This window comes from Ascaphus truei, chromosome 15 (genome assembly GCF_040206685.1).
Source record: "Ascaphus truei isolate aAscTru1 chromosome 15, aAscTru1.hap1, whole genome shotgun sequence".
NCBI classification, from domain to species: Eukaryota; Metazoa; Chordata; class Amphibia; order Anura; family Ascaphidae; genus Ascaphus; species Ascaphus truei.
In genome coordinates this window covers 37,446,209-37,459,910 of record NC_134497.1, presented here as the reverse complement: position 1 = coordinate 37,459,910, position 13,702 = coordinate 37,446,209, and the positions used below count along the sequence as shown (strand labels likewise).

The 13,702-nt window shown below is 49.1% G+C and overlaps 1 protein-coding gene across 3 annotated transcripts in view; it reads right to left on the bottom strand.

Moving 5' to 3' along the window:
• Window positions 1-13,702, bottom strand: part of LOC142466817 (uncharacterized) — a 37,887-nt gene that overhangs the window by 13,456 nt on the left and 10,729 nt on the right. Inside the window, exons 1-2 of one of the 3 annotated variants that reach the window (XM_075572286.1) lie at window positions 8,601-8,880; window positions 5,851-6,034 (exon numbers count right to left, since the gene is read on the bottom strand). In XM_075572286.1, the coding sequence (XP_075428401.1) occupies window positions 5,851-5,923 (73 nt within the window). In that variant the 5' untranslated portion in view covers window positions 5,924-6,034; window positions 8,601-8,880. The other 2 variants (XM_075572287.1, XM_075572288.1) reach the window with 2 other exon arrangements.

Here is a 13,702-nt window from a genome sequence, read left to right as displayed (position 1 = left end):
CTCACTGTGCACACACTCGCTGCACACACTCACAGTTCACTGCGCACACACTCACTGCGCGCACACACTCACTGCACGCACACACACACTCACTGCACACACACACTCACTGCGCACTACGCACACAACACCCCCCCATACCCCCTATGTCAGCTGCTTTGTCTGCAGGGCTAGGGGGTGGAGGAGGGGAGAGATCAGTGCGGCTGCTGGGAGAAGGGGAATGCAGGGGACTCACAGCACACACCACACACACAGTCCCCCCCCCCTACCTCCGATGTCAGTGCTGGGAGAAGGGGAATGCAGGGGACTCACAGCACACACACCACACGCACAGCCCCCCCCCTCTCCGATGTCAGCTGCTCTGTCTGCCTGTGGGGATCGGTGCAGGGCTGTGGGGGGGGGGGAAGAATCAGTGAGGGCTGGGGGGGGGGGGGGGGATAGGTGGAGGGCTGGGGGGGGGATCGGTGGAGGGCTGGGGGGGTATCGGTGGAGGGCTGGGGGGGGTATTGGTGGAGGGCTGGGGGGGGGGGTCGGTGCAGGGCTGGGGGGGGTCGGTGCAGGGCTGGGGGGGGGGAGGAGGAGGGATCAGTGCGGCTGCTGAGAGAAGGGGAATGCAGGGGACTTGTGCTGCAGCCGACGCCTCACTCCACATCTTCCTCCCTCCTCCTCCCGATCCGACATTGGACCGCAAGTGGCAAAATATTTTGTCGGATATAGTCCGACATTGGACTGGAAAGGGTTAAGGAAATAAATCACAATTTATTTTGCAACTTGTTCTGTTCAATCAAGTACCCAGAAATATAAATGTGTTGATAAAGTTGGTGTCATCGTGACATCGCCGCCCGCACTCACGCTATCCCGGCCGCCGGCTCTCTCCCACTCGGCGGCCACTCGTCCGCTCGCCCCCCCTTTCACCCTGCTCTGCGGCCACTCACCCTCCCGCCCCCCCTTTCACCCCGCTCCTGCACGCATGCCCGCCCCCCCCTTTCACCCCGCTCCTGCACGCACGCCCCCCCCTTTCACCCTGCTCCTGCACTCCCTTTCACCCCCCTCCTGCACGCCCGTCCGCCCCCTTTCACCCCGCTCCCCCCATTTTACCCTGCTCCTGCACTCCCGCCCGCCCCCCCCTTACACCCTGCTCCTGCACGCATGCCCACTCCCCCTTTCACCCCGCTCCTGCCCGCACCCACCCTTCACCCCACTCCTGCACACCCCCTTCCACCTTTCACCCCCCCCACCCCTGCCTTTCACCCACCCCGCCTCTGCCTTTCACCCTCCCGCCCCTGCCTTTCACCCTCCCGCCCCTGCCTTTCACACACCCCCCGCCCTTCACCCCCCGCCCCTGCCTTTCATCTCCCCGCCCCTGCCTTTCACTCCCCCCACCCCTGCCTTTCACCCCCCCCCGCCCCTGCCTTTCACCCGCCCCTGCCTTTCACCCGCCCCTGCCTTTCACCCGCCCCTGCCTTTCACCTGCCCCTGCCTTTCACCCCCCCGCCCCTGCCTTTTACACCGCCGCCCCTGCCCACCTGCTCCACCCACCCAGTCACTAACCACCCACCCAGTCACTAACCACCCCCCAAGTCACTAACCACCCCCCACCCAGTCACTAACCACCACCCACCCAGTCACTAACCACCCCTCCACCCACCCAGTCACTAACCACCACCCCCCACCCAGTCACTAACCACCACCCCCCACCCACCCAGTCACTAACCACCACCCTCCACCCACTAACCAACCCAGTCACTAACCACACTCCACCCACCCACCCAGTCACTAACCACCCACCCAGTCACTAACCACCCACCCACCCCATCCCACCCACTAAAGTCACAAACCACCCCCCACCCCCCACCTAGCCAGTCACAAACCAACCCCCCCACCCAGCCAGTCACAAACCAACCCCCCTATCCACCTAGCCAGTCACTCTGTCACCAACTCTGCCACCCACCCACTCTGCCAACCACTCAGTCACCCACCCAGCCACTCAGTCACCCACCCAGTCACACACCCGCTGTCAAGTCACTGTCACCCACTCAGTCACCTGTCTTTTGTGGAAAATATAAAAAGAAACAGGTTGCATTGTAATCTTTTTTTTTTCTGTATGACAATAAGAAAACAGTTAAGTTAAAGTTTGGAGCAGTGAAGGAGGCTGAGCGGAGAGCGGGAAAATTAAATCCCGGGCAACGCCGGATATATCAGCTAGTATAAATATATATACACACACACACCTTTTTTTCTACATAAATACAATTAAATGATTATATATTATCATGGATGCTCTCTTGCACACTCTGGAACCCTGAATTAGGAAGCTATAGTTTCCGTTTTTTCTTAATTAAGCTATACCAATATTATCCAGCGAATTCCAGAACTGTGTTAATCTTTTAATACAATTGTTTAAAGGTCTTCTATGTTGTTTTTTTTTTTAAGGCAACAAGGAGTCTGTACTTGTGTTACAGATTCTCCCCCATATAAACAATGCATTTTATTAACCACAATGATGAGTATGGATGTATGTATGTATAGGATATTGGGCATTAGTCTAGAAGGGGGGCGGAGGTAGGGGACGTGGGTGATGACGGTAGTTGCCCCAGGGAGGGTGGTTAGGCTTCCTGTGGGGGCCTGGGGGTGGTGGTGAGAGGGGTTAACCACTTAATTACATTAGCTACTAGAATGACAATGCTATACTGGCCACTAACGGGGTCAACAGGGTTAGGTAATGTTTTTTTTAATGAAGTATTAACCCCTTTGGGGCCTGTGGGGTACCTTGGTAACCACAGCCATGAAACGGGTTAATGTTATTTTGATCATAGGTTTCTGTAATTTTAGACATTACAGAAGCCTATGATAGAAATATTAGCTCAATGCGGTATGTAACACATTAACGGTTGTGTTAATTCCAATATCGCGAGATTGGCCCAAATATCGCACCCAATAAAATATTAGAACGTGATATATACCCCTTTAAAATTGCAGTAATAACACCCGTTAGTTTATTATTTCCCCGGGTGTGATATTAACTCCAATTTTAACAGAATTTGATGTATCTGAGCTGTAGTACTTTCTTTATGCCTGAGGGACAAACCAAGAACTAACCATGCTTTACTAGCAACTAAGGTGCCAAAGGGGGGTAGGTAGTGTAACGTTTATATTATCCCCTTTGTGGTCAGCTAGTCATGGAAACCGATGACTAGTTGAACCATGGACTACTAAGGGGTTAATATGTACTGTAATGTATTTTAATGAATGAATGTCTTTATTTATATAGCGCCATTAATGTACTGTACATAGCGCTTCACAGCAGTAATAGTTACAATCATATAAATAATAAGATATAACTAACACAAAGGGAAGAAGTGCGCAGACATAAAAGTAACATTTTGGAAAGGGAGTCCCTGCTCCGAAGAGCTTACAATCTAATTAGTTGGTAGGAAGAACGTACAGAAACAGTAGGAGGGCATTCTGGTAAGTGCATCTGCAAGGGACCAAGGTTAATGTGTGAGGTGTTAATTATCAGCCATGGAGCTACTCATATGCTTCCTTAAGCAGGTGTGTTTTAAGGTGGGTCTTAAAGGTGGATAGAGAGGGTGCTAGTTGGATATTGAGGGGAAGGGCATTCCAGAGGTGTGGGGCAGTCAGTGAGAAAGGTTTAAGGTGGAAGAGGGCTTTAGATACAAAAGGGGTAGAGAGAAGACTTCCTTGAGCCGAACGCAAGAGTCGGGATGGTGTATAGCGAGAAATTAGGGCTGAGATGTAAGGAGGAGCAGAAGAGTGTAAATCTTTAAAAGTGAGGAGGAGAATTGAGTGTGTGATACGAGATTTGATGGGAAGTCAGGAGAGGGATTTCAGCAGGGGAGACGCTGAGACAGATTTAGGAAAGAGTAGAGTGATTCTGGCAGCAGCGTTAAGGATAGATTGTAGGGGAGACAGGTGGGAGACATGAAGGCCGGACAGGAGGAGGTTACAGTAATAAAGACGGGAGAGTGTTTGAGGGCCTGAGTCAGAGTTTTAGCAGTCGAGCAACAGATGAAAGGGCGTATCTTTGTAACATTGCAGAGGAAAAAGCGACAGGTTTTAGAAACGTTTTGAATGTGAGAGGAGTCGAGTGTGACCCCTAGGCAGGGTGGTACTTCCAACAGTAATGTACAAGGAGGAAGTAGGGCCAGGTTTTGGAGGAAGTATGAGGAGCTCTGTTTTTGCCATGTTTAGTTTAAGTCGGCGGTGGGCCATCCAGTATGATATAGCAGAGAGACATTCAGAAACTTTAGTCTGTACCGCAGGTGTAAGGCCAGGGGTAGAAAAGTAAATTTATGTGTCGTCAGCATAGAGGTGATATTTGAACCCAAGAGATGTGATTAGGTCACCTAGAGAGAGTGTGTAGAGAGAAAAAAGAAGGGGTCCCAGTACAGAGCCATGGGGTACCCTCACAGAGAGATCGATAGAGGAGGAGGTGTTTGCAAAAGAAACACTGAAAGTAAAATGGGAGAGGAAAGAGGAGATCCAGGAAAGAGCTTTGTTACGAATGCCAAAAGTATGGAGAATGTGAAGGAGAAGAGGGTGATCCACAGTATCAAATGCTGCAGAGGTCGAGTAATATGAGAAGAGTGTAATGACCTCTGTCTTTGGCATCATGGAGGTCATTAGTTATTTTACTGAGGGCTGTTTCAGTCGAGTGAGCAGTGCGGAAGCCAGACTGTAGAGGGTCTAGGAGAGGATGGGTGTTGAGAAAGTGTAGAAAGCGAGAGAATACAAGACGTTCAAGGAGTTTAGAGGCAAAGGTCAGAAGGGAGTCAGGTCAATAGTTAGAAAGACAGGTAGGGTCAAGCTTGCTGTTTGTGAGTAATGGAATAATTGTTGCATGCTTGAAGGAGGATGGAAAGATACCAGAGTAGAGGGAGGAGTTAAAAATGTGTGTGAGCGTAGGGATTATAGTAGGAGCAAGAGGTTTTATGAAATGGGAGGGAATGGGGTCAAGAGGACATGTGGTAGAGGGAGAAGAGGAGATCAGCAATGAAACATCCTCCTCCGTGACTGCGGATAAAGAGTCAAGGAATGCAGGAGGAGAGTTAGGAAGAGGTGTAGGATGGGAGGATACAGAGGGGGTGGCCTGATTTATGGATTCCACCTTTTCTTTGAAATAGTCGGCAAAGTCCTGGGGTGAGATGAAGGAAGAAGAACAGACAGCAGAGGGTGGTCTTAGTAGGGAGTCAAAGACAGAGAAGAGTCGGCATGGGTTAGACTTGTGCGTGTTGATTAGTGAAGAAAAGTAGGTTTATTTAGCCTGAGAGAGGGTAGAGTTGAAACAGGATAGCATACATTTGTAGTGAAGGAAGTCTGAAAATAACTATTTTATCATCTATTCCATGTTGGTTTAGCTTAACTTGCATATGTATATAATGGGCAGTATATTGGCCATTATATACATAGGAAAGACAGGGCTAACGCCAGCCTGGAGTAGGTGATAAAATATTTGCGGTATTTCTGCTGTTCATCCCGTTCCGATAAATATCGGAACTTGATGTATGGCAGTTTTTACTTGAAAATTTTATATTATGCCTGGATTTTATCAGATCCGAAGCTTTTAACGGGTCCGATAAAAAGTGCTTTATGTTTGGCACTGCAACACTGATTAATTGCACGATAATAAGGCATTTTTTTTTAAGGGCGTTAATACAGCATTTTTGGTTACCGCAGCTTGATGTGTCCGGCCCTTTGAGGCAAGTCAGGTTTAGTGATATTAAGTTCTAGTTGACCTGTCATGGTGTATGCAGATCTATCACTATTTGCAATTTAACATCAGTAATAAGACAATAGAGATGTAAAAACCACACACATATTCCTGATTACCTTGTGTTGGTGCGTTACTTTCCCACAGCAAAACTCCACTTGATACCAAGCTCTTTCCCATATTCATCTCCATACCAGACCAGGAGCTCTGTGTGTGGGGGGAGGTCTGTGCAGGTTCTGTAGTAGATTTTCCTGAAACGCCACAAGGTTCTGTTCTTCCTCGTTTCTCGCACAATTTACAAACCTAAAATTGGGACAGTTTGTGACGTGTCAAAGTAATGTCTATTTTATAAAGGAAGAGCTGAAAAAAGATACAAGTTGTTAATAATGTGACTTGTCTTTTCTTTCTTCTCTAATTTTTGAGGTGAACAGAAGTTAATGGAGAGCAATGTATATACGATGGCTCACTTCTATGTACCCAGTTTGAAAGGAATGGGAGCCACAAGTCACACCAATGACTACTTTCTTATTACTTAAAAAAAAAATGTAAAAGTCCCCGACACGATGACACAAGTGCCCCAAAGGTGAGTTTTCTTCTGGTGGAACTAAACAGAAACAGACAGTGGGGTTGATGTAAAAAGGTGTTGTAGAAGGAATGTGTTCCATTAGCAACCTGAGCGTATAACAGGCCCTGGACTGATTTGGAAACTGGACAATTGAAAAAGCCTTGAGCCGCAGTCTAATGAGGTAACAATGTCAGTTTGGGCTTGAATAAGAAAACTAAAAATATGGAACCAGCCCCTGTAAGAAAAGTGTAACATTATGCTCAAGTGCAGGGTCATGAACATATATGAGCAAATACAGAAATGCTGTTTAAAGCTTAAAAGGAGTCAGTATGAAAAGGTATCATGTCAAGCACACCTCTGAGGAAGGCAGGCATGGGCTTGATGTCTGATTTAGAGAAGGAGGGCATCATACTATTAAAGCAGGAGAATAAAAAGGTGAGAGCGCACATGAAGTCTTACTTCCATCCTTTTTCTTATTGTCTCCTCAGCCCTATTTGTCTGAGCATTGTTTGAACAGGCAGTGTAAGAAATGGTCCCAATGGCTACTGCAACGCCCACTGCAGGGACAAGATACGAACCACAATGGGGCGGGGCCCGCTGCGAGGGGGGGCCGCCGCGCAGCGCCGAGATTCTCCTGCTCTCAATAGAATTGAGAGCAGGACTCGCGACGGAGCGCTAAGCCACGCCCCCGCGGTTCAGCCAATGAGGGCGAACTTGCCGGGTGACGTCATGGCCGCGCCCCAGTCACTCCCCCCCGCAGCTCACTGCAAACCGGGGAATCGGCTACACGTGCCGCCAGCCTCGCGTGCAGCGCCGGCACTAGGGCCGTAGCCTAAGGCTACATACGGGCAGCAATGGTGCTGAACAAGGCTGTGAGGAGAAGACAGGAGTGAGGGGAGAGGTGCAAAGAGCTGCTGTGATCACATGCTCATTGCCATTTACTTGAGTGGCTGTTACAGTGCAATTGAGGCTATTTCACTTTAGTGAATCTAGTGTTTGGTAAACAAAGTGGATAAGGAAAAATAACCCCCTGCAGATCAATACCTGAGAGGCAAATAAAGGGAGTGGGAGGAAGGGGGATACAGAACATAAACAGCATAGAAACACAGTAAGAGAAACCATGTGAGACGGGTAACTCTTCTCTTGAGGGGGCATTGGGGAAATAATTTGACAAGCTGTTTGTGGGATAAATTAAATTAATATTTCTGTTTCTTCAGTAGTTTCGGGAGGTTTTGTGAGGATTTGGAAAGACAATAAGTGATGGTAATGGTCAGAGTAATAGTCTGGAGAATATAGATTTGGCATTAGCTGCCCAGTAAACTAGGTAAAGTAGTGTAGGTGACAGCAACCAAAATTATCCATGTCAATAGCTGCCTCTGGTTAAATAAGGCTGAGGCCTCGCGCCTGCGCTGAACGCGCGCATGGGAGGCTGGCGGCGTGTGCAGCCGAATTACCCAGTCTGCAGAGAGCTGAGAGCTGCAGGTGGAAAGATGGGGGGGGGGGGGAGTGATGGGGGCACGGCCATGACATCAACCGGCATGATCACTCATTGGCTGAACCGACGGGGGGCGTCCAATTTTCTTGAGCAGGAGTTTCTGTCGGCGCAGCGGGCCCGGCCCCATTGAGGGGAGGGCTCTTGTCCCTGCCGTGTCCGCCACAACGGGCGCTGCAGTAGCCAGCGATAACCTGGCCTAAGGCTTCGAAAAAAGTGGCCCTGCATTCCTAAGACGGGGAAAGGCTTGTGTGGGGTGAGAGGAAAAGGAGCGCTTAGGATAGCTAGCAAGAAGAAAAGGCTGATTGTACAAACTCTTATGGGTTTGTAATCTCAGGATTTATTTAAACTGAAGCAGAGTAGGAAACCGGTGTTTAAAGGGGCAGTCCCTCCTAGGAAGAACGTGAACCAACAACAATGGCATATTTAATAGGTTAAATGCAGCGAATTGTCAAGTTAAAAAGCCTGTTTAGAAAACAAAAAAACATAACACTTCCATAGAAAACAAAGAAATTATAATGCCTTCATTAGTCAACCACAAATGTTCCTGGAGAAATACAGAACAGGATTTCTTTCAAAATACACAAATAAGTAAAACCGTTATTTTAACCCTTTGAGTGACGGAGGGGTCACGTGATCGCTCCCTCACTGATGACAGAACAGACAGGGAGACCCCCTCCCTTCTATCCCACGTAGAGATAGATCCGTCCTGCCCTGCACAGGAGCACAGAATGTCATCTCCCCTAGGAAACCCAGCAGGATTACGGAGAAGTACGGAGTGTGTAGAAATATGAATGTGTGTGTAGGTGTACCAGGCGGCTGTGCTCTAATATCTCCTCTTCTCAGGTTCACATTCCCGGAAGTGGAGACACTGACTACATCCAGGTCACAGCTCTGTCCTACTGCGCATGCTCACACTAAGGGGATCATGGGAGTTGTAGTTTTTAGACTTCAAAATGGATCACGTGTCACATACTGTGCAGATTAGAAAGAAGACAGTAACATTTCCCAGGCACTGTGCTAGGGAAAGATAGTTTCTGCTGCATGTAGATGTGCATACTCCTCTTTGTCCGTAATATATCTCAGTAAAGCTGCTTCAGTTCATCACTATGTATACCTGTTCTCTCTGTGTCTCACAGAGGGCTGGGGCAGCACAGGCTGCTGGTTTTGTCTTTGAAATGCAGATTGTCCTGATTTTTATAATTTAATTTATTTTCCAAGTTAACAACAAGTGCCCCCCCCCCCTGCTCCCTCACACAGAGCCCCCCCTGCTTCCTCAATCAGAGCCCCCCTTCTCCCTCACAGAGCCCCCCCTGCTCCCTCAATCAGAGCCCCCCCCCCCCCTCAATCAGAGCCCCCCCCCCTGCTCCCTCACACAGGGCCCCCCACGCGCACACAACCCCTCTGGTCCCTCACACAGCCTTCCCCCTCCCTCACTCAGAGCCCCCCTCAGCTCCTCACACAGAGCCCTCCCTGCTCCCTCACACAGAGCCCCCCACTCCGTCACACAAAGCTCGTCCCTGCTCCCCATACAGAGTCCCCCTTGTTCTCTCACACAGAGCCCCCCTCCTCCCTCACACAGGGCCCCCTGCACCCCACCAGAGCCCCCCTGCTCCACAAAGAGTCCCCCCTGCTCCCTTACACATGGCCCCCCTCCCTCACACAGAGCCCCCCCCGCTCCCTCACACAGAGAACCCCCCCGCACAGAGCCCCCCGCTCCCTCACACAGAGCCCCCTGCTCCCTCACACAGAGCCCCACCTGCCCCCTCACTCAGAGCTCCCCTGCTACCTCACACAGAGCCCCCCGCCCTGCTCCTTACACAGATCCCCCCTGCTCCCTCACACAGAGCCCCCCCTGCTCCCTCAAACCCCCCCCCCCCGCTCCCTCACACAGACGAAGCGCTATATGTAGCGTGAAATGCGTAAGAGTAGGTTTTTACTCTGTCTGTACCATGTCGTCTACCATTCATTAAAGACTCCAGGTGACCTGCCGATCATCTCCCGGTTGGCAGCACCCGTTATAAAGCATACCGCGCCGTTGCCGCTTACTGCGCATGCGTGGGGAATTATAAAATGTTCCTGTTTGGTATTGGCCGAATATCGCGCATGCGCGAAAATTTAGAGATTATTACGATCGTAATAATCTCTAAATTTTCGCGCATGCGCGATATTCGGCCAATACCAAACAGGAACATTTTATAAGTCCCCACGCATGCGCAGTAAGCGGCAACGGCGCCGGTATGCTTTATAACGGGTGCTGCCACCCGGGAGATGATCGTCAGGTCACCTGGAGTTGCATATTTGAGGTACTATTCACATCACACTAATTAATACCCACTTTGAGGAGTATTTTGGGCATTTATTTCACTGCTGTTTGCGTGAGCACAGTGCGCATGCGCAACAGCTGGTGATAATTGTTCTTTGCAATCAAGGCAATGACAGGGTATATAAGGAATCAGTCCTCTCCCCCCCCAGTAAATATTTGTCCTTGAAGAAGCTCCTTTGCTGGAGGGAAACGCGCGTTGGACGTGCAAAGTTGTCAGTCTCCTACTTGGAGCTGTTTTAATGTAGTTTTTGTAGGTTCCTGTGTCAGTATGTTCAGACCACAGAACCAGCCTATTTCAGTCTAGTTTGTTTAGGCAGCAAGTACTGTTGACAATTCCCCTACCTCTGTGTGTAGGTATTCTCACCTACTATATCCTGTATACTCACTAACACTGTGGCTGTGAATGCCAGTCCTTGTACTCACAGGATTTGTATTTCACGTGTCAGTTTATTATTGCAGAGTTGTTCTACTTTATGTTCATGTTAGGAGGATTGGATATTCATTTACTACCTATCCGGTTTCGCTGACCTGTTTATATACTTACCATCTGGTCTAACAACTGATACAGAGGGGTTTATACCCTGACCTTTTGCATTCTATGCCCTCCACATCCCACCATCATTAGCTGGTTAATTGGGATATTATTACTATACATACTAGACGACATAGATGCTTGATACTTTTGATTTAATTCATTTTTATTCACGTTACACCTATCTCTGGTAATATATGTTTTAAGTCAATCTATTAAAAGTTACTTTTTACACCTGGTGGTGTGCAGTTTAGTGAATTCTTTTAGGGGCACAATCACTTTGTGTTTCCCCCCCCCCCCCTTTTTCTGGTTCACTTGCTAGCTCACAGTCTGCACCCATCCCCTGATTACCTTATTTATCATTATTATACAATTATTATGGTTTTGTGATCACTCCCTTATCCTTCCCTTTGTCTCACAATTTATTTTATCACACGTTTTATTCAATCAAGGATCCAGACATTAATGTGTTAAAAAGCTTGGTCTACAGTGACATTTACACAATACAAATGCATAGCACACATATTTATATAATTAAATTGCAGTTATCATACAGTATATACACAACTTATCACGTCATATAAGCTCTTCATGAGATTATACATTTCACTGAACATCACTATGACGGATCTCACTTTACTGCAGGCCCACTGCTGAGCCTCATAAGGTGGTGCCCCAAACTGATCATAGGTCATCCTCATTGGAGACTGACCAACTCTTTGGCGCCAGCGGAGCTGTTCTTCGGTCACTCCCTCTGGAGAGTAACTAGCATAGTCCTGAGGCTCAGCCTTTTCCCTTGAGGGGAGTAATGTCTCTACACAGTCTTGTTGAGGCACAAAACACGGGCTCTATATATATCCAGAGGCTGGCTCGCTGGAGCCACCCTATTAGGTGCTTGTCTACGGGGCCCTTTAACCGTAGCTTCTCAGGGAGATGAACCTTTAGTTTGGAGGCCCCTTTGAGAGGGTCCCTCCATAGAGTCCTCAGAGGTTGTGTCAGTTACAGTCTCTTGACCAACCTCTGATGAGTTCGGCTCACCATCCAGGGGAGTAGCCGGTATCTCAGGCTCATCATCTCCCACTTGCGGGATGGGGAACAGATGATTTCTGTGCCATACCTTTACCCGGCCCTCAGAGTCTTTCATGCTGTAGACCGGGAGGCCAGGCATCTGTGACTCAACTTTGTAGACGCCATCTCGCCAACGATCGGCTAATTTATGCTTTCCCGGGATTCCCAAGTTGCGGAGGAGCACAACGTCTCCAGGGCACATTTCCCGGTGTTTGACCTTATGGTTATAGCGCCTTTTTCTGCCGGCATTAAGTTTTTCAGCAGACTTTGCGGCCTGTTGATACGCTTGTTGTAGACTTTCTTGAAGTCTCTTTACGTACTGAAAATGGTTGGAAATGTGTATTCCATTCGTGGATACTCTTAGAAGTATATCCACTGTTAGCCTGGCTTCTCGCCCGAACATAATGGAAGTAGGAGGAGAAGCCTGTGGACTCATGACGGGTGCAGTTATATGCATGTACCAAGGTCTCCAAATGCCGACTCCACTCGGTCTTCTGTGCCCCGGTTAACGTGCCCAGCATGTCCAGTAATATCCGGTTGAACCGCTCGGGCAGAGTGTCGCCCTCTTGATGTTATGGGGTTGTCCGGGACTTAGTGATATCCAGAATTTTTAGCAACTCTCGAATTAAACTGCTCTCAAAGTCCCGACCTTGAACAGAATGCAGGCGATTGGGTAGGCCATAATGCATAAAATATTTCTCCCACAGGATCTTCGCCACCGTAATGGCCTTCTGGTCTTTTGTCAGGAAGGCTTGAGCGTATCGTGTGTATTGGTCCGTGCAATACGTTGCATATCCCTCGCGCATCAGGCACAATGCACAGGAAGTCCATGCACACTAAGTCCATAGGGTGTGAGCTCTTCAGATGGGCCATGGGCGCTGCTCGGGCGGGAGAGTCTTGCGCTGAATGCACCCGGAGCATCGTCGACAATGTCGTTCCACCACTTTGTGCATCTTCGGCCAGAAGAACCGGTTGCGGACGAGTCTGAATGTCTTGTCGACACAGAGATGTCCGTCCTCATCGTGTAGCGCCTTCAGGACCATATGTTGCAGGTTCCTGTGGAGAACCAGTTGTCGTCTGTCCGGCTGATTGTGGTATCGCACCACCCTATAGAGTAGTCCGGTGTCTATCTCAAACTTGTCAGCTTCGCGCATGAGAATGGCGACCACGTCACTAGGGGCGCACTTTAACAGGGAAGGCCGTTTTTTCTGAACGGCGTGACGGATGACACCAGCTATGGGGTCCCGGCTCTGGTATTGCACCATATCTTGCCATGATATGATCTTATCTGGAGTGATGTGCATCCCACTGGGGTCACAGTAAGTGGCAGGGATGACTTTGAAATGACACCCTAAGGAATCCGCGACTTAACTCTGAAAAGGCCACTTGGTCATTGATAATGACAGCCGTACTACACATAGCTCGCATCCATGGTCCCGGAATCTCTTTCCATTGATCGTCATCGGGAGTGGCACTTAACCATGGTCTTCGAGATAGGGCATCAGCTCCAATGTTCAGGGGCCCTGGCTTATACTTCAGAGTGAAGTTGTAATTGGACAGCGCTGCCAGCCATCGGTGATCGGAAGCATCCAGCGTGGCTGATGTCAAGATGTAAGTGAGGGGGTTATTGTCCGTCCTCACTTCAAAGGTGACTTCGTAGAGGTAATCATGGAGTTTATCCAGGACTGCCCATTTGAGAGCCAGAAACTCTAACTTGTGCACTGAGTAGTTTTGTTCACTGGGAGTCAGGCTACGGCTGACATAGGCCAAGAGCCGGAGTCTTTATGTATGTTTCTGATGCAGCACTGCACCTAGTCTGTTGAGACTGAAGTCCACATGTAAAATATAGGGCTGTCCTGGGTCAGCATATGCGAGAACTGGTGCTTCAGTCAGGCTTCTCTTCAGGCCCAGGAAGGCCCGTTCACATTCAGGTGACCACTTATCACCAAACGGCTGTCTGGCCGAGGTGGATTTTTGCCCGGTATCTT